The 27588-nt window shown below is 32.2% G+C and overlaps 1 protein-coding gene across 1 annotated transcript; it reads right to left on the bottom strand.

Moving 5' to 3' along the window:
- Nucleotides 1-24400: 24400 nt before the first annotated feature.
- Nucleotides 24401-27348, bottom strand: LOC145576822 (indole-3-acetic acid-amido synthetase GH3.5-like). The gene is made up of 3 exons (XM_081634527.1): nucleotides 26913-27348; nucleotides 25825-26756; nucleotides 24401-25333 (listed from the first exon to the last, which is right to left on the bottom strand). The coding sequence occupies exons 1-3, from the start codon at nucleotides 27248-27250 to the stop codon at nucleotides 24738-24740; spliced, it is 1866 nt and encodes a 621-aa protein (XP_081490653.1). The 5' UTR covers nucleotides 27251-27348; the 3' UTR covers nucleotides 24401-24737.
- Between the last annotated feature and the right edge of the window lie 240 nt (nucleotides 27349-27588).

The following is a 27588-nucleotide window of genomic DNA, read 5'->3' as shown; positions in this document are numbered from 1 at the left end:
ATCAAATCGGATCGGTTACAATTCGAAACGGGTAATTTTTTTCGAGTCGATTCGATTTTGACACCTCTAAATGACACTATGCTAGCGGAACGACAAAACGTACACAATGAGAAAACCTCAAAGGATTCACACAATATATCTTCTCATCCTTTCTATAAAACTTATACTTATATAGCCTATTTACATTAAAATTATAGTAAGTCGTTTAATTTATAATTCACCTAAAAAAGTTAAAGGTATGTATTTGTAAAAAATTTCGATGTACAACCAATGATTTTTTTTTTACCCAATATTTTACTCATTAGTGTTGTCCCATTTCGTAAATAGAATTCCTAAAAGTTCTTCTCTTCTTAACTGCGCATATGTCAATACATTACTTTAATTTAATCATACGTGAGTTGCACATTAATATAAAAATATCACAATGGAAAATTAATAAACTATGTACTTATTGAGACAAATCAAATAATTCCCAACATTTTATGTTGTATATATTGAGAGTAATTTAGAATATTCTCTCATTATATTAAATTACGGGTAATGTTGTACACAGCCTCTATGACTGTATTAATAAGTTTGAAATTTATTGACAATTCACGAGTAATTGGTGTAATAAATTATTGACAGTCTAAATTCTAAACATAAAGAACAAAAAGGGACGGAAGAAGTGTATAGTGTATACTAGTGACTTGGTCAACATTGACAAGTATTAATCTTAAAGAAAGGAAATTTGCACACTAATATCACTTTTAATTTGTGAATGTCTTAAACTCTTAATTTACTTGATTCAATCAGTTTAAGGGGTATTTTTTCTTTTTATTCAAATGAGGCAAAACCAAAGAGTAAACAAAGACTAAGAATTAACATAAGTTATTTGCTCCAATCAGTTTAAGGTAAGTTTTTATTGTACTCCATATGATTTTTGTTTAAACAACGTCAAAAACTTCCTCTATTTTTTTATTAGATGTATTACATTTTAAAAATAAAAATTTTAATTTAGATGCATCAAACTCCCTTGTAGTTAATAAATCTTCTCAATCTCTCCTATTACATGAGATTTTTTATACTACCTCCGTTTCATATTATTTGCAACGATTATATATTTTTCCTCAAGTTTAGCCTCAAGTCTTAAGTCTTAAGACTTGGGGTGACATCATCATCTTGAATTTTAAGACTTATGTTTAAGACTTCCCCTACTTCTTAAATCTCAAGCAAGTCGTCTCAAGTTGAGTCTTGAAATACCAAGACTCAACTTAAGACTTGAGATTGGGACCCACCTCAATTTTATTTTTATTATCCTTTTTTTTTTTTTTACACTTTATTCATTAATGTTGTTATTATATAGAATATATAAAGAGATAAAAAAAAAATATGTCATATATTTGAGTCTTACGGCTAAAGTGATAAATTTGGACAAGTTTTAGTGAGTTTTAACAAGAATTTGATGACATTATTTTCAATGGGAACCACAAAAAATAATGTCACATTCAAGTCTTGGGGCTAAACTTACTTTTATGTCAAATCGTTGTAAATAATATAAAATAAAAGTAGTATTTTTTTTCACTCTTTCTCTCTACTTAAAAAATTGTAAAGAAGACCGTAATTATAAAATTGATGCAACTTAAAACACGGTGAAAATATTTTGGATTTTTTTGAAAACTTTTATTGAAAAAGGGACACTATATGGTAAGTCACTTAGAAGGTTACAAGTGGCTCGAACACTGACAAGACATAACACTAACACGTGTGGCTCCTGAGGTGTTTTTGGATTGACTCTGACGACCATTAATGAATAAGGATTAAGCTCTATCTGCTCACCCCGCACGTGAGGATCATTTGCTTTGGTTCCCTGTCGGGCTCCTCAACTGGGCCGCTTGGCCCAATTTGGGCCCATGACTCTTTATCATCAACAGTCTTCAGTCAACATTGTTGTGTTTTTCAAAGTGGAATACAATTCTGTTCTTTTGAGCTTCATAATAGCTCTAAAGAACCGGGCTTACATTTAAATTATGACATTGATACGTACATTCTTACATAATCCAGATTATCAAAGAAGTAATACAAATTATCAATTAAAATACCTCATTTAGGAAGGATATATTTAGAGATTATAATTTATTGAGTTTACATAGGGCCAAACTCTCCTTCTTACGTATTATGACTAATTTATTGAATATTTATAAAGAACAAATTAGATAAAGGAACCATTATGTCCCTTCTAATATTTATCGGATTTATAGTAACACTATATGTTTTATAACATTTGTCACATTTCCACCCATTCTCCATTATTGTATTTGTGCGAATATGCTAACAAAATTTCAATCTTTAATTTAAAAGGGATTTCTAATGAGTTATAAATGTAGTTTTGATGATTCATGATGTGCTACTGTAATTTGTAATTAACTCACTCAATACCCTTTAAACTAGTAAATTAAACCTGAATTTTCACCAAATACAACTATCCAATAGAATACTAACGAAAATAATATACATTAAACCTAACAATCTCAAAGAAATTTGTTAAGTATATAGTTAAGTTCAATTCAATAACATAATAACCAAATAGTTCGGATGAACCAGTGTTATTTTTTTTTCTTTTCTAGGTTTCATTTTGTTTATCTTGTGCGAACCAAATATATATATATATATATATATATATATATATATATATATATATATATATATATATATATATATATATATATATATATATGTCTCGGATTAATGTGTGGATACTGGGTAGCAATTCACGTACGGAGTAATATATGTGTCGGATTCACTTTCATATTCACTTTCGTAACAACTGTGTTTTCCCTATCCGTTCCCCCCATGTTTCATTATTTTTATGAAGATCGAATACGTAATTTCTATTCAATTGAAAGCTATGGTTCATTTTCATGCAGCTCCCACAATGACATGACTTAACACAAACACGTGTGACTTCTGAGTTGGATTTGCCTTTGACCGTTACACCCCCTTTAAATATTCTTCTCCGCACGTGAGGAAATTTTACATTGTTTCATGTTGGGCCATCAACAAGGCGTCAGTAAGCCCAACTTGATGGGCCCAAATATCGCAATCAACATTGATGTTTTAACAAGGTGGTCTGGTGAAGTAAAGCCATTCTTTACTTTGATTTTCATGTTACTCCCTCGGTCACATATTACTCGCTACAAAGGAATATTTTATGTCTCAAAAATTATACAATTTTATTACGAGTAATATGTAATGGAGAGAGTATAATTTTCTTAACCAAACAAATAATTAAATTTTTATACTCTTATTAATTTTTTGATTTGAATCAATATAATTAATTTGAATCATGTGAAGTGACCCAGTCCTCTAGTTATTGAATATGTTTTGTCCAATTGTCTTTTACGAATGATCCAATGCGAGGTTTTGTTAAATTTTTGGGAGTATTACTACGTATATAATTTTCTCTAGGTCTTAATCTAACACATCTAAGATTAATAAAAAAATTCTCACTTGTTTAGACGTAGCTAGAGTAAACGTACGCGTTCTTACTTATTGATATTCATTAATTTTTCTTGCATTTGTTATAATAGTGTTAAGAAGTTGACTGTATAAAATTTTCTTTTTGATAAACTTTACTCCAAAGGTCTCAAATCTATCATGAATAATGAAAAATATGTTACTGCTCTTAATACATACTTTGTATGTTTGTATCCTTATATTTGCAACACTTTGATTTTTATGTTTGCTTGTCAATATATACGTAGTATAAGTTTTAACTATTAATGTCTATCACTATCAACAAGTAAAATGTTGACATTTGTCAAGTTCACATGGATATATATATATATATATATATATATATATATATATATATATATATATTGGATATCCTTTTTTTTAATTATTAGATTACGACTATAAACATCAACTTAGACTTTTAAATTTGGAAAAATTTTTGTATACACCCGCTTTACACTAATATTAGTGTACATCGAGCAGTATAAGGGTAACTTTTAGCTAATTTTAGGGTAACTTTTTGTCTTTTGTGGTAACTTTAATATAATACAATTTTTATATAAATAGACAACAAGAAAAGTTTTATAAAGGTAATTTAATCATATTCAATCACTAATAATTGATTTTTAGTTATTTAAAATGTGATTCTTTATAAATAAAGCATAGATAATTTTTATTTCTATTGGCTTACTTTTATGCATATTGGGATAACTTTTATTCATTTCAGGGGTAATTTTTGATCACTTTAAGCTATCTTTATAATGGATGTACAATAATTATTGTATACTTGATTTTTTTTAAAGTTTGTGTTAAACTTGGGATAGATATCTAATTAGCTTAGAAAAACTCCGACTTTTAATTGATTAAAATGATGAGATTGCCAAATATATTCCTACTTGATTAAATTGCCAAATATTTTGGTACGCACATTATTGAAAACTCAAATGTTTTGTGTAACATACACTTGAACTTGAACCAAGGTGATAAACAAATCATGAGAATGGAAGAGTGGAATTATTAAATTTGTGAATGTTTGACTTGTTACAAGGTTAATTATCACATCCATCTTGTGATACAGTATTATTTTCGGTGCTTATGATGCTTATAATGTCAAATATTATGGAAAACTATATCTTATTTTTTTGTGTACTAACGTTTGCTCAGTTTGGGCCGACCAACTGTTCACTAGTTTGACAAGCCCACGTGGATTGATGTAGTTTAATAGGCCCCATTCAACAAATTTAATTAATTAATTAATTAATCCAAACATAAGCTATAAAGCTAGGTATGAAATTGCACAAGTATTTTTAAAAGGAAACTAATTTTAGGCTCGGGCGATACCCTAGGTCTTTTTTTGTATATAAAAAGTTATAATAAATTAAAGTGAAATCTATTAGTGTTTTATAATATAAAAAATCATTTTTTTTTTAAATATTATTGAACATTATCAAAATTCATTAAAATATGTAGTAACCTAACTTTTATACTTCATATTAGTTTGTTTACTTGTTAAAGGAATTTTTATCTACCATTATAAATTTTTTCAAAGTAAACACATGTTGTGGTTTTGAAATTGCTATGTATTTTTGTGTTACATATATATATATATATATATATATATATATATATATATATACACACACACACACATACATTGATGAGTTTTAGCATTGTGTATAAGGACTTAACACTTAAAACATTAAACCAAATCAATTATTAAATATTGTTGCGTATTTGTCATATATTCTTAAATTTGTTTAGTTTGAAAAATATATTACTACCTCCGGTTCATATTGTTTGCAATTTTAATATATTATTTATGAGATATAAAATATTCTAAATTTGTCTTAAAAAAAATTCTAAAGTTGTAAATAATATAATAAAACAGAGTTAGTAAATGTTTCTACCCTTTGGATATGGATGTATGAATGTGTGATGTATTATTTTCCTTTTTAGCTAAGTTACAAATAACTTACAAAGTCAATTAATAGCAAATCAATTAATTATGACTTATGCAAATATTTTGCTTGTAGATTTATAATTGATGATGTTAATCAATCTCTCAAGAGGTCAAACTCATATAAAAATAATTAATCTTGTATGATTCGATATCAATATATATTACTGTACTAGTCTCTTCAACAACTTTTATACTTTTCTTTAATATAATTAGTTTAGACAAGTTGTTTCAAATTATGATTAGTATTATTAACACTGTAGTTAATTTTTAATCAAAAGAAATATCCAGTCAATAACTCAATATGAAACGATCTTTTAAGATGATGAAATAACCTAACATCCAAATCCTGCATAGTTTGCCTTATTCCCACTTATTCTAGGAAAAAAAAAGTTCAGGAAAAATTAATTTTGATAAGGGTTACTCAATTTTAAACTAAAACTAAAATAAGCTCTAATTAGATTTAAAACGTTAGAATGAGTTAAAATTCAGGTGAATAGAACATACCTTTATTTAAATTTTAAAAAGTTTACATGAAAAAGTTTCATAATTAATAGTTACAATTTTTAATAAGCCTAACATGATATAAAACAGAGTTAGGTTGTCAATCCATGAAAAAAATGTACGTGGTCTTTTGAAAAGGTGCTAAAAAATAATCCATGCGAATTGGACGAGGTCTAAAGGGGATAAAATCAATAAATGCATAGGGTTAAGGTAAGTGTGAAAGTTTTTAAAACTCCTTACTATCTTACACCTCTAAGCTAGTTGCTCACCAATTACTCAACTAAGGATTATTTCTTTACACTACTCCTTTTATCTACGTTTTTTTATAGCATATACTGCTAGAAGCACGAAGTATATAACATTTTTGAAAAGACGGTCTAATAGTTAACAATTTGTTAATTAGTTGTAGCCACAAGTACATATTTTTTTATTCATTTGATATACTATATCCGTTTCATATTATTTGCAACAATTTGACATAAAGTAGAGAGAAAAAATGTCTAATTGTTGCAAATAATATGAGACGGAGGTAGTACTTAAAAAGTTGAATTCTCTTGCGATTTTAAATGAAACAAGAGTAAAATTACTCCCGTTTGTAGATTGATTAACTGTATAAGGAAAAAAGCGAATTAAACTAGGTCGGAAATAGTTTACTTTCACTGGGGATATCCGGCCTAATTAATCGAAGAATATGAAAATCATTAATATTTTTAATAATGTATGTGCAAAAAATTACTTCCTTTGCGTCATTTAACTACACTAAGAGTTTCACACTTGGCAAAGCACAATTTAACTTATCAATATTTTTTGTATAAATTTTGTAAAATTTATACAAATCAAATTTTAGTAAAATAAAATTTGAAATGAATACAACAAGATCCACATGACTATGTTTTTTCTTCTATATAGATTGCAATATGACATAATAAGAGAGATGATGAATTGCTAAAACTTTAATTATTCAACTTACAAAGAACTTATCTACACATGTTATCTCTCTAAGATATTGTATTTGGAGTTTCAACCTACACAAAATATCCCTAATCCAATATATATTCCCTTTGTATGGAGTACTACTTTTTGAGTCATTCCTCCGTTCTTTTTAGTTGCATCATTTTAGTTTTTATGAATTCTTAGACAATTTTTGGAGTAGAGAGAGGTAGAGGAAAAAAATAAATGGGGCCCATGCAATAGGAGAGAGATAAAAAGAATTTTTATAGATAAAATGAAAAGTAATGCAACTAATAAATTAAAACTTCCATTTTAAAAAAGTGATGCAACTAAAAAAAATAAAATTGAGGAAGTACTAACATTTATAATGCTAACCCTTGATATTTTAGGGTACTTGTATTCTCCTATTTTTCATATATACTCCCTCCATTTTTAAATAAATGAAAAGTATTGACTTTTTCACTATTCATTATCTAATTTAGGGCCTGTTCACATTTACTTAATTTCAATTCAGTTCAGTTCAGTTCAGCTCCAATCAGTTCAGTTCAGTTCCAATCAGTTCAGTTCAGTTCAGCTCTTAATTTCCCTCTCACATAAAATATTCATTTCAGCTCAATTCAGTTCAGTTCAGTTCCAATCAGTTCAGTTCAGTTCAGTTCAGCTTCAATCAGTTCAATTCAGTTCAGTTCAGCTCAGTTTAGTAAATATGAACAGGCCCTTAGTTTGACTAATATTTGCGATTTATACATAAGAATAAATATAATCTTGTGGGTATTTGTTGGAATCTTCTGAATGAGTAGTTTATTAATATTCAATTATAATTTTTACTTATTGATAATTAAAGATATTATCAGCCAAAGTTTTGCATTGACGTACGTACACTAGGAAAACGTTTCATTTATCTAATCACAGAGAGAGTAGTAGAAACTTAGGGTGCTTGTAGTCTGTGGGTATTTTTTTTTATTTATGATTTTTCTTACATTCAATATTGTGTGTCATTTATTATTCGTCTTACCTTTACTACTTATTCACCTAATTATTTTTTCTCAATTTCTATACCTTGAATAATTTGCTTTTTCTATGCACTCACCAACCTTAACATATATATAAATCGATACAAACATTGATACATAGCAAATTGACCTATATCACATAAAATATATTTTTGTTTTGTACATGCTTCATGTTTTAAAATTGACACTTTGGGTATGTTAATATTTTATGAAGTCCCTCAAGTAGGGTTTTGAGAGTGCTCTGCTAGGGTTTTGGCTTGCGACGTATAGTGAGTGGTTTCCTGATTTTCTTCTAGCAAAGTGCTAGAATTCTGATCCGATTTCTAGATTGTAGACAGTTGGTTTGTGTTTTCTTTTCCTATGGCTGACGAATTGTTGCAAGAGTGGGAGAAATTGAAACTTACAGAAGAAGAAAGTGTGATAATTGGAGATAGTGCTAAAGAACTTATTGTTGAAAATCAAAAAATAAAACTTGATATTTCCCTCATGGGGAAGATGCTGACTAATAAACCTTTCAATATTGAGGCAATGACACATGTCCTTAAGGGATTATGGAGGCTGCAAGGCAATGTGGTTGTTCGTGCTGTGGAGACAAATTTGTTTATTTTCCAATTCTTTACAGAAAAGGATAAAAATAGGGTTCTAGAAGGGAGACCTTGGACCTTTGATCAGCAGATGTTGCTGCTGAAATCCATTGATGGTGATGAACAACCGTTGGATGTTATTTTTGACAAATCGCCTTTTTGGATCAGTCTCTTGGATGTTCCCTTTAGTCGTCGTAACGCAACCTTTGCTAGGTAGGTAGGTGATGCTATTAGTGAATTTTTAGAGTTTGATGATTCCGATCCTGTGGGGTGGGAAGAATTTATGCGCATAAGGGTGATGATTGATATAGCAAAACTACTGTGACTGGGGAATTATGGTGGCTGTTAATGTTGATAAGACTAAATGGATAGGCTTTAAGTATGAAAGACTGGGAGATTTTTGCTATTTCTGTGGTAAATTGGGACATACTGACAAGGACTGCCTTGATCAAGAGAAAGAGGAAGGTGAGAATGCCTTCGTTTTTCAATATGGCCCTTTCCTAGTGGCCTCGCCGCATCGAGGGCGTGTATCCTTGGCTAACAGAGAGAAAGAGAAGTCGTGGGTAGAGAGTCTTGTGAGCAAAAGGCAGGTGCAAAAAGTCTCATACAATAACCCCAATGCGATTAGATTGGGGCCTCCAAGTGCAGCCAGGAAGCTTCATTTTTCCCCATCGAGTTCATGCTCCCCTGTTCCAAAAATTTGTGAGGCTGCCTTGCGTGCTGTGATGATTGAAGGCAGTAACAAGACCGTCCTAAGAGCTGAACCAGTGCATAGTCCAAGTCAGGTTGCCAGGGTGGAGGGTGAGAGTACTTTTGTAAAGGAGAAGGAGAAAAAGGAGGAGACTGGAAAAGGGAAAGAGATGGGGTGTCAACCTCAAGGGAAGGAGTGTGTCACTCGGAAAAAAAACCTGGAAGAGGTGGAAAATACTCTTAGAATTCAGGAAGAGGGAGACTTGATGGACACTTTAGAGAGTGGCAGTGAGAAGATAGTTAACAAGAAGAGGGGAGTGGTGAGTTTGGGGTTGAAGGAGGGGTCGGGAATGATGGCTGGTGAAGGAAAAAGAGCAAAAATCTTGTCGGGTGTGAGCAGTGCAGTGGAAAGGGAAGGTGAGATGGGTGTGAAGATGACAGATGCTACTCTTTTTTGTGACAGGGGGGAGAACTTAAACCTCCAAGTAGCGGGTGTTGGGATAATCCAACCCCGTGAAGAGCAATGAATTTATTATGCTGGAACTGTCGAGGTGCGGGCAACTCTCGATCAGTTAAAGCACTAAGAAGGTGGTGTTCAAATTTTGCCCCGAACTTACTATTTATTTCGGAGACAAAGATTAATAAAGGTGAGTCTGAGAATATAAAAATTCATTTCGGTTTTGATTGTGCTTTTGGAGTGAGTAGTATAGGCTTGTTTGGTGGTTTGTGTATATATTGGAATAAAAATAGGATTGATTTCTCTTTAATTTCTTTCTCAAATAATTTTATTTATGGTGATATTGTTGGTGTTGATGGTGAGAAGTGGCGTTTTATTAGTTTGTATGGATGGCCGGAAACGGCTAATAAATATAAAACGTGGCAGCTTCTTTGACATTTGTGTGATGGCTATGATGGTCCTTTACTTTTGGGAGGTGATTTTAATGAGATTTTGAGCTATGAGGAGAAGGAGGGAGGGGTGGATAATGAAAGACAAGCTTTGGTTGAGTTTAGAGAGGCTCTTTATGACTGTAACCTCCAAGATCTTGGATGTAGTGGTTCTCTTTTCACGTTGGAAAGGGGGCTGACTGAGCAGACCCTTATTCGGGAAGGGCTTAACCAATATTGCTGCAATAAATCCTGGCGCACCTTGTTCCCAGAAGCAAAGGTTGAGAATTTTGTCAGATACAAGTCTGATCATAGCCCAATTTTGTTGAGATTACAAAGGAGGAAAAAGCAGAAAAAGAAGGGGAAACGAACATTGCATTTTGAGACAGCTTGGTTGCTTGATCCTTCATGTGAGCAGGCCATAAAGGAGGCTTGGGATGGTAACGCAGCAGCTCCGATTGAGACAAGACTCGAGCTAACTCTAACCGCACTTAAGTGTTGGAGTGGCTCGAAATTTTCTGACCTTGACAGAAAAATTGAGGCTACTGAAAATCAACTCAAAGAAGTGCAAGGGTGGGACGAGACAGCAGCTAACATTCAACTATGTGCAGAATTGGAAAAGAAACTCGATGATCTTTCAGAAAAACAGGAAGCTTATCGGTACCTCCGATCAAGGGCATCCGAAATCAAAGATGGTGACCGGATATGAAGTATTTTCATCATAAAGCCTCGCAATGAAGGAAAAGAAATGAAATTCATGATCTTTTTGATTAGAATGGAGATTGGTGTATGGAGGAGGAAAAAATTGTTTCAATTTTAGAAAATTTTTATACTAACCTCTTTACTTCTTCAAGCCCTTCTTTAATTGAATGTGAGTAGGTTCTTGATGCCGTGTCCTCCTCGATCAGCATGGCAGACAATGCGGCTCTTTCGAGGCCGTACAGTAAAGATGAAGTCTATGCCGCCTTTTGTGCTATACATCCTTGCAAGGCTCCGGGTCCTGATGGTCTACATGCCATATTTTACCAAAAATTTTGGCATGTGGTTGGCAATGCAGTTTTCGAACGAGTCTCACAAATTCTTGTTGGAAATTTTTCCCCAAGTTCGATTAACTGCACGAACATAGCTCTCATTCCCAAGGTGAACTCTCCCACTTCCATGACTGAATTTCGGCCGATTGCTCTCTGTAATGTCCTCTATAAAATTGCTTCTAAGGTGATTGTGATGCGATTTAAAGAAATTTTGCCATATGTGATCTCGGAGAACCAAAGTGTTTTTGTTCCGGGAAGGCTGATTACAGACAATGCCATGATTGCCATGGAGCTTTTTCACACTATGAAGAAAAGAAGTACGAGCAGAAAGGGGACCATTGCATTGAAACTCGATATGAGTAAGGCGTATGACAGAGTTAAGTGGTTTTTCCTGGAAAAACTACTACTGAAACTGGGATTTGCAGAGGATTGGGTTCGGGTTGTTATAAGCTGTGTTAACTCTGTGTCGTACTCATTCATCATCAACAGGAATGTTTGTGGCAAAGTCATCCCTTCCCGTGGCCTTTGACAGGGTGACCCGCTCTCTCCTTATCTTTTTATCATTATTGCAGATGCCTTTTCGGCTCTTATCAAGAAGGCTACGGATCACAGGCTTGTTCATGGTGCGGGTGCTAGTAGACTTGGGCCGAAAATCTCTCACCTCTTCTTTGCAGATGATAATCTTCTCTTTGTTAGAGCCAACCGAGTGGAATGCTCACAGATAGTTGATATACTCAATGTATATGAGGCAGCTTCCGGACAGGAAATTAACTATGAGAAGTTGGAGGTCTCTTTTAACAAAGGTGTTTGTGAGTCGAAATAGGAAGAGTTGAGACAATTTCCGGGAATGAGATTAGTGACTAAGAATGAGAAGTATCTGGGGATTCCTACCATTTTGGGAGATCAAAGAGAATGATTTTCCCTGCTTTGAAGGACAGGATTTGGAAAAAGCTAAACGGATGGAAAGAGAAATTGATGTCACGCGTAGCCAAAGAAGTTCTTGTCAAATCAGTTATACAGGCCATTCCCACCTATCTTATGGGAGTTTACAAAATTCCTATGAGTGTGATTGATGAAATCAAGTCTATAGTTGCAAAATTTTGGTGGGGTCATACTGATTATCGACGCAAAGTCCATTGGCTCAGTTGGGATCGATTGTGCAAACCAAAGTGTCTTGGAGGGCTTGGTTTTCGAGAAATGGCAGTTTTCAGTGATGCCTTGCTTGGTAAACAAGCATGGAAACTCATATCAGCCCCGAACTCTCTTTTTAGCCGAGTTATGAAAGGTAAATACTACCCTCATTGCGAATTTTTAGAGGCCTCTCTTGGTTTGAATGGTAGTTACTCATGGCGTAGTATTTGGAGTGCCAAAGCACTTATGAAAGAGGGTCTCATATGGAGGGTGGGTAATGGAAAATCAATTGACATATACTCGGCTCCTTGGGTGGCAGACGAATATGGAAAATTTATCACCTCCCCAAGAGTTGCTGATCTTTCTTTTGTCAACGATCTCATTGATGAGGAGAATGGGAACTGGAACTACGATATCTTAGCCGCAAAATTCAAAGATAGAGATGTTGAGTGCATCATGCGTATCCCTATCAATCTCCAAGGCCAAAAAGATCAGCTAACCTGGGCGTTTTCTAAGGATGGTATATACTCCGTCAAAACGGCTTATCTCCTAGGTAAGTCTTGCAACCTTGATGATTTTCACGAGGCTTGGGTTTTGATTTGGAGCCTCGAAACTATCCCCAAAATTAAGCAATTTCTATGGAGAGCGTGTACCAAATCCCTTCCCACGAGAGAACTCCTACATTACAGACATATGGCAGAGTCAAACTCGTGTCCATGGTGCCCACCGATGTGCAAATCTATGAATCATGCTTTTTTCTCATGTAATGCTGTGAAGGATCTATGGAGGGAGCTTGACTGTGAAGTGCTTGTGCCTGCTGACCCGAATGAAGATTTCAGAGAAATGATTGTGCGGTGGCAGAAATTTGACTCAAAGAAGTGCTTGAGAGGTGCTGCATTGTTGTGGTTTATATGGAGTAGGCGCAACGATAAAATCTTCAATGCTAAGGAGGTGCCTCACTTGATCATCAAAGATCGAGTGCAAAAAATTGTAGAAGATTGTCTCAAGTACATCACAAAAATTTATGGTGGAGTTGGGGTTAGAAGGAGGAGCAGCCCGAAAATCTAGACCCCCCCCCCCTCGATGGCTTCATAAAGGTCAATTGCGACGCTTGTTTACGAGAAGAAGGGTGGATTGGTTTAAGGGTCGTGGCTGGAAATACAAATGGTGAGGTGTTGTTTGTTGGTGTTCGCAGAGCTAGGGGTGGCTGGCCCCCTGAGATAACAGAAGGAAGAGCAATTCTCTTTGGTCTAAAGCTGGCTCGCAAGTATGGAGTAAGGAATTTGGTGGTGGAATCGGATAGCCAAATAGTCATTAATCGACTCTCAAAATCTGTTATTTATCTCTCGGATCTTGATACTGCATGTTCTTGATGACATTATGTTTTCTTGTAAGCATTTTGATTTTGTTTCTTAGTTGCATGTTCGTAGAGATGGGAATGTTGTTGCCCATCATTTAGCTAGGTTAGTACAGTTCGGAGTTAAGCAAGTATGGGAAAATCATTGTCCTTCCGACATTGCTCCGTATGTACTCATGGACAATTTGTCCAAACCTTGATTAATGGTACTTCTAGCTTGTTCTCAAAAAAAAAAAAAAAAAAAAAAAGAGACACTTTGGGTTAGTTGATTCACCTAATATTTAGGTATCCAAACAAATCTTATATAATTGGAACTTATCAAAATTTATAAGGCTTAGTAGAATTTATTTAAATTATAAATTGAACTTGAATAACTCTTATTAACCCTTACTAGAAACTTATTTTTTTTCAACTTAATAACATTACTGAATATGATGTTAGTGGACAAAGTTGAAGACAAATTTATGGATCTCATTGTTGCACTTATTTGAAATGGAGAGAGTAAGTGATAAGGTGATAAAATAAGGTGAAAAGCTAAAAGCCTAACTTTTGTCATCTGTTCTCATATTTTATTTGGTTCGGGCTTGGGTTAACTTTTGTAATTTGTGAAGGCGATATCATGGAGATAATTGATAGATAAGTTACAAAATGAATGTATTACTTAAGAAAAAAAAAAAAGTAATTGTGTTTACAATATTATCTTATGATTTAAGAAGTTAATATTTAAGAAAACAAGACATTGCCATCAACAACTATGATTGGTTGCCTTATTAGATTTTTTACATTATTCCCTACTTAGCTCTCAAATATCTCAAGAAAAAAAAAATCTTGTGTGAATCAATGTGATTGATATTCGTCCTTATAATCAATGAAAAGATAATAATTATGCCTACAGAAGTTGATAGATAGATGTATACACATACAATAATTTGAGTGGATAGGCATATTTCGTGTTTAGTCATTCAGGATTGACACTAATATCTTCTTCAATTCTGGTGGAAAATGTGACAAATAATGCACAAATGATGAACAAATAATTTTTGAATTTTATTAATATAGAAAATTAGAGACTTGCTAGGACGATAACTCAGCAAATTGTTTCCTTTTTTAGTGAAAATTCCTAACGGATTCTAGTCAATTAATTTATTGTTTAGCCTATTTAATTTAAGACAAAACATTATGACAAGTTCAACATTTTTGACTTTACAATGTGTTCAATCATACTTTGTATAGGTCTCATTTCTTGTCAAAGATCAAAAATTAAATTTTTAATTCTTGTTAGATAATTGACAAATAATTAAGTGAATGAATAAAGAGAGTTTGGATTTATCTTTATGACTTTAGTGTCGATTATCATTTTTAATTTGATCTATTTTGTTAAATACACCCGGATGACCCAAGGTTAGTTTTTGCTCTTCATTTGATGATTAAATAATAAACAATCATCAAAATGATAACAAAATATTTATGGGTGTACGGTACACCCGATTGTATATAACAAGCTCTCATAAATGTGCACACTTTCATCATTTAAAATTGACTTATCTAAATTTATTTTTATTTACTATATGTAATAACTAGGTTAAACCCCGTGTAATAGATGCACGGTTGTTAAATATTTATAATAATGACAATATATAAAAATAAGGGCTTGACTCATTAATTAATAGGAAAAATACAGTTTAATAATCCTAACTTTGCTCAATTTACTTTAAATAATCTCAACTTTCGATTATTCTGCAATAATCCCAGCTTTCACTTGTGTTTTTTTTTTTCTTCAATCTAGATTACCGGTAACCTAAAGAAAGGGTTAAATTTTTTTTTAAACGATTTATTTGATACGCGTTGCATGCTAATTGGTTCACTAAAATAAAATAAATCGATTAAAATAAAAAAAACCCCAAAGACCACCAGCCACCAAACGCTGGTGGCCGCCCTTCCCCAACCAGCAAATTGTAATCCCAAACTGCCCTCTTCTATCCCTCAACCCCACTTTCCGACCTCTTTCCCTCCCTCCCCGCACCGGAAACTCTCCCCTCACTCCTTTTGTTTGCGTTTTCCGTCAATTGGAAGAGAGAGAAAGTGAGGGCGCTGCGATTTTGGAGGTTTCGAGGGTTGGGGAATTGATTTCGAGGGTCGGGTTGGTGTTACAAGTGGTTTCGGGGGTTATGGGTGGCAGTTTCAAGGACTTGGCCTTTGGTTATGATGGTTTCGGGGTTAATGGGCTGGTGGTGGCTGGCCGGTTTCGCGGGGGTAGGACGATTTCTGGGGAGATTTTGGTGGCTGGGGCTACGGAGATGGTGGTTCGGGGTGAGTGGCCACCGCCAGCGGTTGTGGGCTGGTGGTGGCTTGGTTGGGTTTTTTTTTCTTCTGTTTTTTTATTGAATTTTTTTTTAATTTTTTTGAACCAATTATAACTTGACACGTGTCAAGTTACCTAGAATAAGAGGTCATTGACTTTTGTTGACTGGTTTGGGATTGTAGAAAGAAAAAGCAGGTGAAAGTAGAGATTATTGCAGAATAATCGAAAGTTGAGATTATTTAAAATAAATTGAACAAAGTTGGGATTGTTAAACTGTATTTTTCCTAATTATTAAAAAGTATGAAGTATTTTAGAAATAACCACTTGTAAATATATATAGTTATACTCCGTAATAAATAATTAATATTTTAATTAGAAAGTTAGTTTAATTTCTATGTAAAGCAAATGCCATAATTATATAATTGTTTTTTTATGGTAAGAATAATTTTTTTAAGTACTTTTTGAAGGGAAAATTTTCAATGTAACATTGCCAAGTGTTCTCTTGAATTCGCCTTTAGTAATATGTAATTGATAAATTGACCAGTTTAAATTTCTCTAAACTTGCTTAAACAAATCTGAACTCATTGCTTCTAAAAAAGATTTTTAGAGATAAAATTTTGTGATAACCTTATTCTAAAAACCACATCGATTATAACAAAATGAAAATATTTATGGATATGCTTGGCTAAGTAAATTGAGTAACATACAATCCTTATTTTGTTAGGGTTAGGTGCACTCCATTAACTTGTGGACAACCTAAACAAAATGAAGGTCATCAACGTCGATATCAAAAGACAATAAACAAATATCGTGATTTGAAAAGCTAGCCACTTAGATCAACAATAGAGTTAAAGACCTAAGATATACAAAACAAGTATAAGTACATGCTTTGTATAAATTAAAGTTCCTCTTATATCTCGCAAATAATTGGATACTCATGATTTTACAAAATAAATTGAAGAGTTTTTCATGTAGTCGATAACAAAAATTATCGTGGTTTGGAAAGCTAGTTACTTAAGCTCATCAAAAAAGTTGAAATACCGGTTAAGTTAACACTACTTTAGTTATAATCCTACTCTGTATTACTGTAGTAATTAACTTTAAATTACCCTTTTAACTCTCTATTACAAAAGTATATGATGAAAAATGTGCCATGTGATTCATAATAATTGTTATGTACTTCAATTAAAAGGCACAAATATTTGAACTAGCTCTAGTTGATAAAAAAATCATTGTTGGATTGAGGAAAAATTCAAGACTAGAATTTCTTTCCAACAGTTACTAGAATCTAGATGATGAAATGATGCACTAAAAAAAGAACAAACTATGGATTTATGTATATATTTTTTTAATAAAAAATGTATAGTACACCAAAAATAAAATTAAAGAAGACGACAAAATTGCATGGAACAGTTCTTAACAGCATTTTTAACAGTTTTATGCACAACACAAACCTTATCAAGATATCTTTTTTGCTTTTCATAATTATTATTTCTGATAATATGAATGAAGTATATTTATTTATTTTTATGTTTCAAATAAAGCAAAGTTTTTTATTTATTTATTTATTTTTTTTTTTTAATATAATTTCATAAAATAAAATTTTGTGGTATAACATGGACATCTTTTTCAGGGCTACTGAGAAAACTGTCTAGTAAAAACATTAAACGAAACAGAAAAATGTTGGTTTGTTGAGACAAAAGGGTACTATTGGGAAACATCTTCTGATATGATGTTGATCACTTCTTTTATCTTAACTGTCTTGCACTCAATTACCAAACTCATTTTTCTCAATTGTCTCTTCACTCTACTCGTCTTTTTGACCCGGCCCGGATGGACCTCCGGGTGACCCTACCCTTTTCCTAATGTCTAGGGCTTACTATTTAATTCACCTTATTCCAACCATATCCAATAACATGACTACGTACTCAATATGTTCACCACGTATTTAGTGGTACTCCCTTCGTCTCCAATAGTTTGGTTTTTATCAGATCGAAAAAGTGACTAAACATATAATAATTTTTGTGACAGTAAAGTGATATGATGATATTTCACATACATTTATAGTATGGAGTAATTTTTAAGGGATAATTTAAAGTAAAGTGGGATAAATAGAAAAGAAAATGAGGAGTACATGATGACTTTTCAGTATTATTAAGATATTGGATGTTTAAGTTTTTATACCCCTAAATTTATTGATGTATTGAGAGCTAAATCGTGATTTCCTTGAATATGTAAATAACTCAATTATCAGACTTGATTGAATATCTCTATGATAGGGATTCTTTTAGTTTTTCCCCTAACATGATCCGACACCAAACTTCACAATGCCTTCATCACAATTTTCTCACCTTGTTACACTCTAGTAAGTCATGGAGTAATTGTCAAAGCATGTCCTACTTAAACAAATTCAAAATTCATTAGTATGACTATACACACGATAGAAAAATAGTACAGGTAAATTTTGTAGTGAAGTGAATACATAAACTTCTTGTTTAATAGTCAAGGCTAGGGTATGAACTTATCCACAATAATTAATAAAATAAAAGTAGATAACTCATCAAAAAGACGTGGATGGACATGATATGATATGCTTAGTGCATGCATTAATTAAGAAATTACCTTAATCAATCATAGCTACATTTAATTTATTTTTACTGCTTCATAGCAATTATACTATACGATAAATTTATAAGTTAATTAATAAAACCCCGATTAAAATTATACTATATTAATTTAAGTTTTCCTCAATCTACCAATTTTATCAAATACTAGTTTTGTGCCCCGCGCGATGCCCGATTGTTAATTTTAAGATAAATTAATAATCTTTGTAAAATTTATTTTAAAATATATCATTAATACAAAATTAGTTAGCAATTGATGTGCTTTTGTAACGATTTGCAATATAGTAGGCATGTAATGACTAATAATAATATTGGTGAAAATGTTCGATTAATTACACTATATGAATAGTTTTGTGCCCTGTGCGATGCCCGGATTGTTTATTGAATTTTAAGATAAATTTTTAATCTATATGTCAAATTTTTAAATATATTATTGATACAAAATTAGTTAGGAATTGATGTGTTTTTGTGATGATTTGCTATCGAGTAGGCATATAATGACTAATAATAATATTGGTGGAAATGTTCGATTTAATACATAAAAAAATAAAAAAAAATGAGCAAAAAATAAATTAAATAAAATAAATGTTCAAAGCCTATTGGGTTGACTCGAAACCAAAACTTTAGGCAACGGTTGAACATTTCTTGACTTGTAAGCTGAAGTGATCCGATCCGAGATGACTCATGACCCAACCCTGATTGAATGGCCTACATAGTTGTAAAATTCTATTAGATTGTGAAGTATATTATTTTAACCGTTAGTATATACTCCATCCATTTTTAAATACTTGCTCCATTTCTCCATGCGTGGAGTTTTAGGAGAAATTGAAGAAAATAATAAAATATGGAGGTAGTGAGTTAGGTGGAAGAATAAAAAATTGTAAAAAGCAAAAGTATTGGAGAGAATTGGAGAAGAGAGAATATGAAATTAATAGAATATGATTCAGGGTGGGTCCATTAGGTGAGAGAAATTAATCAAATATTGTAAAAGATTTCCAAATAAGGAAATGGAGCTAGTATTTAAAAATGACCGGAAAAGGAAAGTGGAGCAAGTATTTAAAAACGGAGGGAGTATTATAAATGTATGTTTTACGCTTTGAATTACTTTTTTCGCTCCAAAAAAAATTATGTTATAAAAAATAAATTTATATGGTAATTTTTGAGAATTATAATCTAATAATTTTTTTGAATAAAATTATAATTCAATTTATACATCTGAAATATTGGTATTTTATCGAAAATAAAACTCTAAACTAACAACTTTATCCTAAAATTCTATTCAAATAAAATTCTAAACTAACTTTTTTTTTTTTTTTTTTATATATATCTTATGAAGTCTATTTAAATCTATCCAACATGGCAAAAAGTTGGAACACCAGGTGTTACTATCTCGTGACCTGGCTAAAAGTTTGGCTTTATATATTTTGTGCCCCGTGCGATGTTCAGGTTGTTTATCAAATTTTAAAATAAAACTTTTTTTTTTATCTAAAATATATATGTTATTTGACTTTTCTACTAATGGATTAATAATCACTTGACAATCATACTTGTCCTATCCGTTTATGGGTATTAATAACGTACAACCAGGACGGTCGTCTAAAGCTATGATCTCTTTTCATTTTCTCTGAATATTTAGAGAAATGCCAGTTACATGTTAAGACTTAAGAGAACGGTCGTCTAAAGCTGTGGTCTCTTTGATTTTTTATTTTTTTTTCCTCTGTACGTCTCTGGACCCGTCATTTGTATAGAATATTGGTAATTTATTGAAAATAAAATTCTAAACCAAAAGTTTTACTGAAAATAACACTCTAAATAACTTTTTTTATCCTACTAAATCTATCCAAATTTTAATGAAAATAGAACTCATAACTTTTTTATCCTACTTTTTTCTTAGTATTAACTTTTTAATCCTATTCTACAAAAAAAATATTTTCAAATAAATCCTAAGTGTCATATTAATAATTAATTGTCGCCTACATGGCACGACACATGGCGAAAAGCTAGAATGCCAAATGTCGATATTTCGTAACGTGGCTAAAAGTTTAGCTTTATATATTAGTTATATAATGTACTTACAATAAATAAAACCACGAGTAGTATATATACATATATATAGGTATTTAGTTGAGAATTGTTTAACTTAGATATTTTGAGTAGGCACTCGTCTAATCTAGAGGTTGGTAAATAAGTTTATCGAGCTTGACCTATTATAAGCCAATGATCAATTGGTTTTGACTTATGAGTAACAAATAACAATAATACATGTAAGGATGAAAGGAGCTCAAGCGAGAACATGTTTCTCGTGTCACGGTATCATAATATCTTGCGTAAATCATTTGTCAAAATTCACATGCATGATTTGGCCGGCCATAGACCCATCTCACAAGGGTGAAAGAAGGACTTCTAACCATTATTTCAACCTTGATTCTCAATAAATAAATATATATATATATATATATATATATATATATATATATATATATATATATATATATATATATATATATATATATATATAGGATTATGTTTATGAAATTGTTGGATAATATTACTGTATAATACTACGTATTACAATAATCTTTTATAATTATTTGAAGTAATAGTTGGTCAATAGTTAATATTATGCGCTACAAAGTGACAAGTCTAAAAGTTCAATTGTTGTTGAATGAAAAGTAAGACAGAGGAAATAATTTTTGAAATTGTATGAAATATACTATTGTGCTTTCCGTAATAATGTAATAAGAGAAGCAATTATTATGGAAACCACAATAGTATAATGTAATAAGAGAAGCAATTATGGAGGTAATTCTTGGTCGTATTTATGTGATTATAGTCAATTGGTAGTGCCGATTCACTTGTTAAACAAAGTGCTAGGATGCCTAGCAGCATATTTAGCCTCATAACTAATATGTTAACACTAAACATATTCTAATTAATTCATCACTGACTTAAAATCAATTGTTAAATCTAGTTATTGCAAGGAAGTATCCAAAAATATTCTTCCCTAACTATAGGCTATATTGCACATAATGTATGTCGAGTATATTTTATAGCCTATAACACCATCCATGATGAGAAATTTTAGGGACATTTGACCATAATTATTGTTCTTGAAAAAGCTCATCTACATTGACTACACTATTAAATTGTACTCATAATTGGATACTTCATCTCTCTTTTGAAGAATTTCTATTCTAAATTAATATAACCATTAATTCGGATCTCTTAAATCGATCAGTTTAGTTTGATTTTGGTTTTGTCTATTTAATCACACGTAAATGTCAGCTGGTTTATCATGGATGAATTATACACCAATTCATTCATGCAAACTTTTGAGCCGATTATGTTCAAGTACAATTACATTACAGACTAATTTTACTAATATTAAAAATTTTGTCGATTATTCAATAAAAAAGGGTTAAAGTGCAAGGTATTTAAAAGGATGAAGTATTAACTACTACAATAATTATCCTTTTATGCCTGAGTACAAGGAGTGTGTGATCAATAATTGAAGGGTGACACTCGTAATGGTGCAAAATGAATCGTATAAATTATTATCTCGAGTTAAGCACTGACAACATCAATTCATTTATTAAATGTGCGAAGATGCTCCTGTACTAGTCAATAACCAGAATTTTTGAACCAATACGTTTTTTTTTTTTAATAACAATTTTTATTTTATTATATGTAACTTCTTTCTTGCTACTTAGTAAAAAAATTAATGGAATTCAGCCAAACAGAAATATTAATATAGAAAAAGTCAACTAAGTTTATTGCTTAAGGATTATAATTCCTTCGAAAAAACAAAAAGTTTATTCGCCTAACAAGTTAGGAAATTAACACTAAAAAAAGCTAGCAACATATATCCTCAATAATAAACTTTTTACTTCAGAGTTAGCATTTGGAAAGTTAATGGAATGATTAAGAATTTGAAATTTGACTTACTTAGATTCTTATTAATCTGAAACTGGATGATCTGAAATGACTCAAATTAAACATTAATAATACCAAGTATTAAAATAGATATAATAATTTACAATAAACCCTAACACAAATTAAATATGACAAGAAGTTGAGCTATTTAACTCATCATTCAAATACGACCTGTACTAAATTGACGCAATTTAAACAAGTTAGAATAGGATAGGCATAGACTTTTGGGCACCAATAAGTTGCTTAATTGTGAGGCTAATCAACTATAGCATAGAATTTAGAGAAGAATTTGGAGCAGTACAGTAGTAGTAGTAGTAAATGCCTGTCACACATGGCTAGTCCCATGACAACTTTTTAGGGTGATAATGAGATGATATATTCACTAAAAAGGGGAATTAAACAGATGGCTTAGATTCAGTAGCAATGAAAATAAGTAAAGTAAAGACCTAAATTAATGATGCAGAAAAGTTGTTCTTCTTTAAGAAGCTTGAACATTTTAATTAATTAATTAGTTATTTAATTTAGTTATAATAATTAACAAACATAAAAGGAGGGGAGAAAATATAAAAGAATTTAGAGTTTAAAGGGAGGCTTGGCTTTGCCGTTTTAGGAAGTGGCCCATGAGATTTCAGTGGGCAGATTTTATGGCTGAATTTATGTAGGGAACACCCATTATTTCCATTAGAAAATTTATTTTTATTTTTTAAATAGTTTTTGAGGCATAATTTTCAGGTCAAATAAATTTTCCACCATATTAAATTAGTGATTTTTCTTTCGTTCTATAATGATTGTAACATGTGAATATTTTCAGGATATATGAATTACTATTATATTTATCATATAAGAATAATCTTGAAAATGTATATTTTCACATTTTAAAATACTACAAGTACAAATTATAACTTTTATTACTCTATCCGTTTTTCTGTTTTTTTTTTTTTATTTTTTTTTTTTATTTGTCTCATTATTTTGTACAAATTTCAATGTATTTAATCCAACATTAATACCATCAACAACGGAGTATACTGTACATATTTTTAAAAATAATTTAATATTTAGAAACTATACACCGAGATAAATCTATCACGATCATATATGTATTTATATTTAAAATTATATGTTGATTAGCATGATAAATCATAGTAATACAATCACTCAATCAGTATAGAACAAATGACGAAGTAATTTTGTAAATCATGATAGAAATTAGTTAAATAATGTATTAGACCTTTTCTCCGATCAAGGATAACGTATTTGAGTAACATACATCATACATGTTGGTCTTTTTCCTTTAGACGTTGTCATCCACATGCATGTTTTGTTTACTTCTCAACAAGTAGTACCATAACTTCTTTGTATGTCATCTAAAAAGCATGCTTGTTTTAAAGTTTGAATTCACTAAAGTTTGGACCAGATTCAGAATTGGTCCATCATTTGTTGATTTGGTGAATGTTATTTCAAAACATAAAGTTCCTTTCAATCTAATTGTATGTGAATACATTGATGTAATTTTAACTTTGTGAAGTTACAAATTACAAGTATTAGCACTTGACATTATTCAAGGTGTTGTTATGCTAAAATATCCACCATAAAAATCAGTTTTAATCTTTCGTTGTCTAAAACAATAATCTTAATCAAGTTAACACTATTCTTAACCAATTATTTTCAAGAAAAAAATATCCACTAGTACGAAGTAGGAATAATGCCAATTAGAAAGTAATTGTGTTTGAATAACAACTGTAGAAAATAAATAATAAAATAAAAGAAGAGAAGTGAGTGAGTGAGGAAGTGAAACATTGAAGTTTAGTTTCTACAAGAAAAGGCTTTCTTCTCAAACTAAAATTCATAAGAATGCCATACGTAATTGGATATATTTCGTTATCATACACCCACCCGCTTTTAACAGGTAATGATAAATTACAGTCACGAATACACCAAGACAGTTAAAGAAATTAAAAAACGTTCCTCCTTAAAAAAAAGGGAATTAATTAATTTTGTACAAAACGAAACCTAAACATTTTCATTGTCCCTACACATTGCTCATAAACAAGTGCTACAATAATTCATACATAAGATCAAAAAAAAAAAAAAAAAAAAAAGATTAAAAAAAGAAACTAATTAATTAAAATTAGACTGATGAATAGTACTCCATCTAAAATGGGTCCTTGAATTGATCATCCTCCTACCCAAAATGATCACAAAAACAGCTCATTCTTCTTCTTATCCTCCATTAACATTCATTCAACCACAATCAAGCAATGAAAATTACTTTTTTACCCCTCATCTTTCTTCATTACCATTGCACCATTGCTTGTGACCCGGGACCCATTTTGGACATTTCGGACTACGGTATGATGACACAACTCTTGAGTTAAGCAACTCTACAATGGGTGCAAACTTAACACACCTAGGAGTTTTGTACTGATTAATAGACGCCCCTAAACTAATGGCATAATCCATAAGCTTATCAAACGTTCCGTTTTCAACTATCTTGATCTCTAGTGGTCCAATGGACTTGTCCGAAACCCGGCCTTGACGGTACACGCTGTTAAGGGACTCCTCGATTGCTAGGCAGCAATCTTCAAAAACCGAAGGCGGTACTATGGTAGAGCCATTTAGGCTTAGCTCCCAAAATAGTACATAATGGCCTGGTATGATTGATAGGTCAGCATAACTAGTGTACTCTAGTAGGGTGGCATCGAATGGCTGTAGGTGTGTCACGGCATTCTTCACCGCGTTTTGGAGCTCCACCTCGTCGGTCTTGTCGGAGTCTATGCTTAACACCACGTTCTTCCGGCACACGAAGTTGAATTGTGGTGCCTTGTTCTTAAACCCAGCCACCCTTAGCACGTCGCCTACTCTGTATCGGTACAAACCTGTTTATGTATACGTACAAGTTTAGCGAGGTTCCATCGTAAAATAAAAAGTCGGTTGTAATAATGTAACAATAGGAAGTATTAATGAGGTTTGCCTAATTTATCATTGTGACCATAATACACTTTTTTTTTTTTAGTCTTATGGGGATATTTTAGGCTTTTGAAAACCTTTTAAGGGGGTAATTTGGAAAATTTAATATGGAATATTTTTAGAAGCTCGAAAATTAATAAAGGAATTTTGAGAATTTTCAAAGAATGTAATGCATATAACAATTATAATTTCGGATCTTATCCATATAAATCCAATACATTCCTCACACGCCTTTTTCCCTCCCTAAAATATCCTCTTTTTTATCAGGAATAAATAAAGACCCTTATATGAGTAAACTATGGATCCACATTAATTCACGCATCGTGTTAGGCCTATCACTATTCATGTGTAACAAATAACAATCGTATACTTAAAAAAAGACCAAGAATAAGTAACTTACCGGCATAAGTAGTAATGACAAGTTCGTACTCATGGCCGAGCTTGACATCGGTGAGCTCAACAAGGTCTTGCTGCTCCTTCTCGGTGAGAGATTTGGGCATAGAGATGGAATTGGTAACGCCATTGACATTACGCTGAACGGGTAAAAACTCGAAGTAACCCATGGTAGGAATAAGGGTGTAGGAAACTTCGCTTGGCTTGCAGAGAGGGTTAAGGTTGACACCAAAGTAACATTCAGAAGAGGCATACATGGTACAAACAAGGGGTAAACCGTTACTATAATAATCAAGGGTAGGAATATATTGTGCCATGGTCCCTGTCACAATAACATCAACATATTTTGTGTTAGGCCACAACCTAGTAATAATCCCTTGCCATGACTTCTTGCTACATTCGAGCTCGATAAAGTCCGCTAACTTCGGGTCGGGTTTCAGGACCCGCATCACTGCGTCCCTAACGGACGGGTCAGTGATTTGCGGGTTTAGTAACCCGACCCGGATGTCATGGGCCAAGAGGGTCCAATGTTTTTCGAGGAATTTAATGGCCCGGATAAACCCGGAGGCAAAAACTGCCCCGACCCGAAGAACCTCGTTGTGTTCGAATAGGCCACAGAGGAGTTGGGCGTACATAGACTGGTAGGAATCAGAGCATAAGATGGCTTCATTAGGACTGGTATAATTGGTGTAAGAGTCAAAAGGTTGGTTTTTGAAATGCGAGCTTTTGTAATAGCTGGTTAAAACGGGTCGGGCCAAGAGCCCGCCCGGAGTCTTAGCCTCAGATTTTATGAACAAGAAATACATCCCTTTGCCTTTGTCTAAGCCAGGTACAAATTGACTCATAACTGGCATTAGTAAGCTGTATAACATGCACCTCCTGTCTAACTCCTCTTCAATTGTAGGCATCAATTTTCTCTCTCCTCCAGATGTTCCAGAGCTACACAACCAACAACAATTTCCAAAAAAAAAATAAATCAATCAATCGCGAAATTTAATGCAACAAAAATAATACAGAACAGAACGACAGCTGCAGTATTAACTAGTTTAGCTGGTTAAAGTCTTAGCTGGTATCGACCAGTTTTACTCTACATACCTGGTAAGGAACTCGGAGATGGGATGGGAGCAGAGGATGGGAGATTTATCCCCATTGGCAATACGAGTAATATCGGATTGAATATCTTCATACTTAATAACAGGAATGAGTTTCTTGAACGTATCCCTATCAGTAGCGCCATTAAGGCCATGCCTCTGAAGGTACTCGACGTTGGAGTTTCGAGTTAAGATTTCAAAGAGAACTCTTTTTTGAAGTTGATCAGCATTTTCGGTAACTTCCTCAATGAACTCAAGAGATTTCTTGTTTTGTTCATACATGTTGTAAACTTCCATGGGTTTTTTTGGGTGATCATATGTTTCTTTTGGTGCCTCAGGCATGGCTATAGCTAAACTGTAATGGAATTTGTTAATTCGTAAATAATTTTATAGAGAGAGAAAGAAGAGAGAGAAATGAAATGGTTTTGTTTGTTGTTGGTTATGGGAGTGTGGGTGTAAAGGAAAGAAGGGGAGATGTGGGTTTTTATAGAAGAAAGAAAGGGGAAAGGGGGTTTGCTTTGCTCTAACTCAGGGTTCAAAATTCATAATAATAAAAATAAAATTGAAAATAAATAAAAATATAACATAAAAATAAAAGGGTAGTTATATTGGTGGGTAGAGTTGTCAATTTATGTGAGGTTTTATGATTAGTATAATTTTGGGTTATTCAATTTGTTAAC

This window comes from Chenopodium album, chromosome 13, assembly GCF_948465745.1.
Source record: "Chenopodium album chromosome 13, dcCheAlbu1.1, whole genome shotgun sequence".
In the NCBI taxonomy this organism is placed as follows: domain Eukaryota; kingdom Viridiplantae; phylum Streptophyta; class Magnoliopsida; order Caryophyllales; family Amaranthaceae; genus Chenopodium; species Chenopodium album.
Note: the sequence above shows the minus strand (reverse complement) of the source record. Positions and strands in the feature narration are given on the sequence as shown.

Bases quoted from the DNA above. Each gene is read 5' to 3' on its own strand.
- LOC145576822 (XM_081634527.1), bottom strand. From the start codon at position 27,250: ATGCCTGAGGCACCAAAAGAAACATATGATCACCCAAAAAAACCCATG. The intron at 26,757-26,912 runs GTATGTAGAGTA...TTGGTTGTGTAG, and splicing joins ATCTCCGAGTTCCTTACCAG to CTCTGGAACATCTGGAGGAG. The intron at 25,334-25,824 runs GTAAGTTACTTA...ATACATAAACAG, and splicing joins TGTCATTACTACTTATGCCG to GTTTGTACCGATACAGAGTA.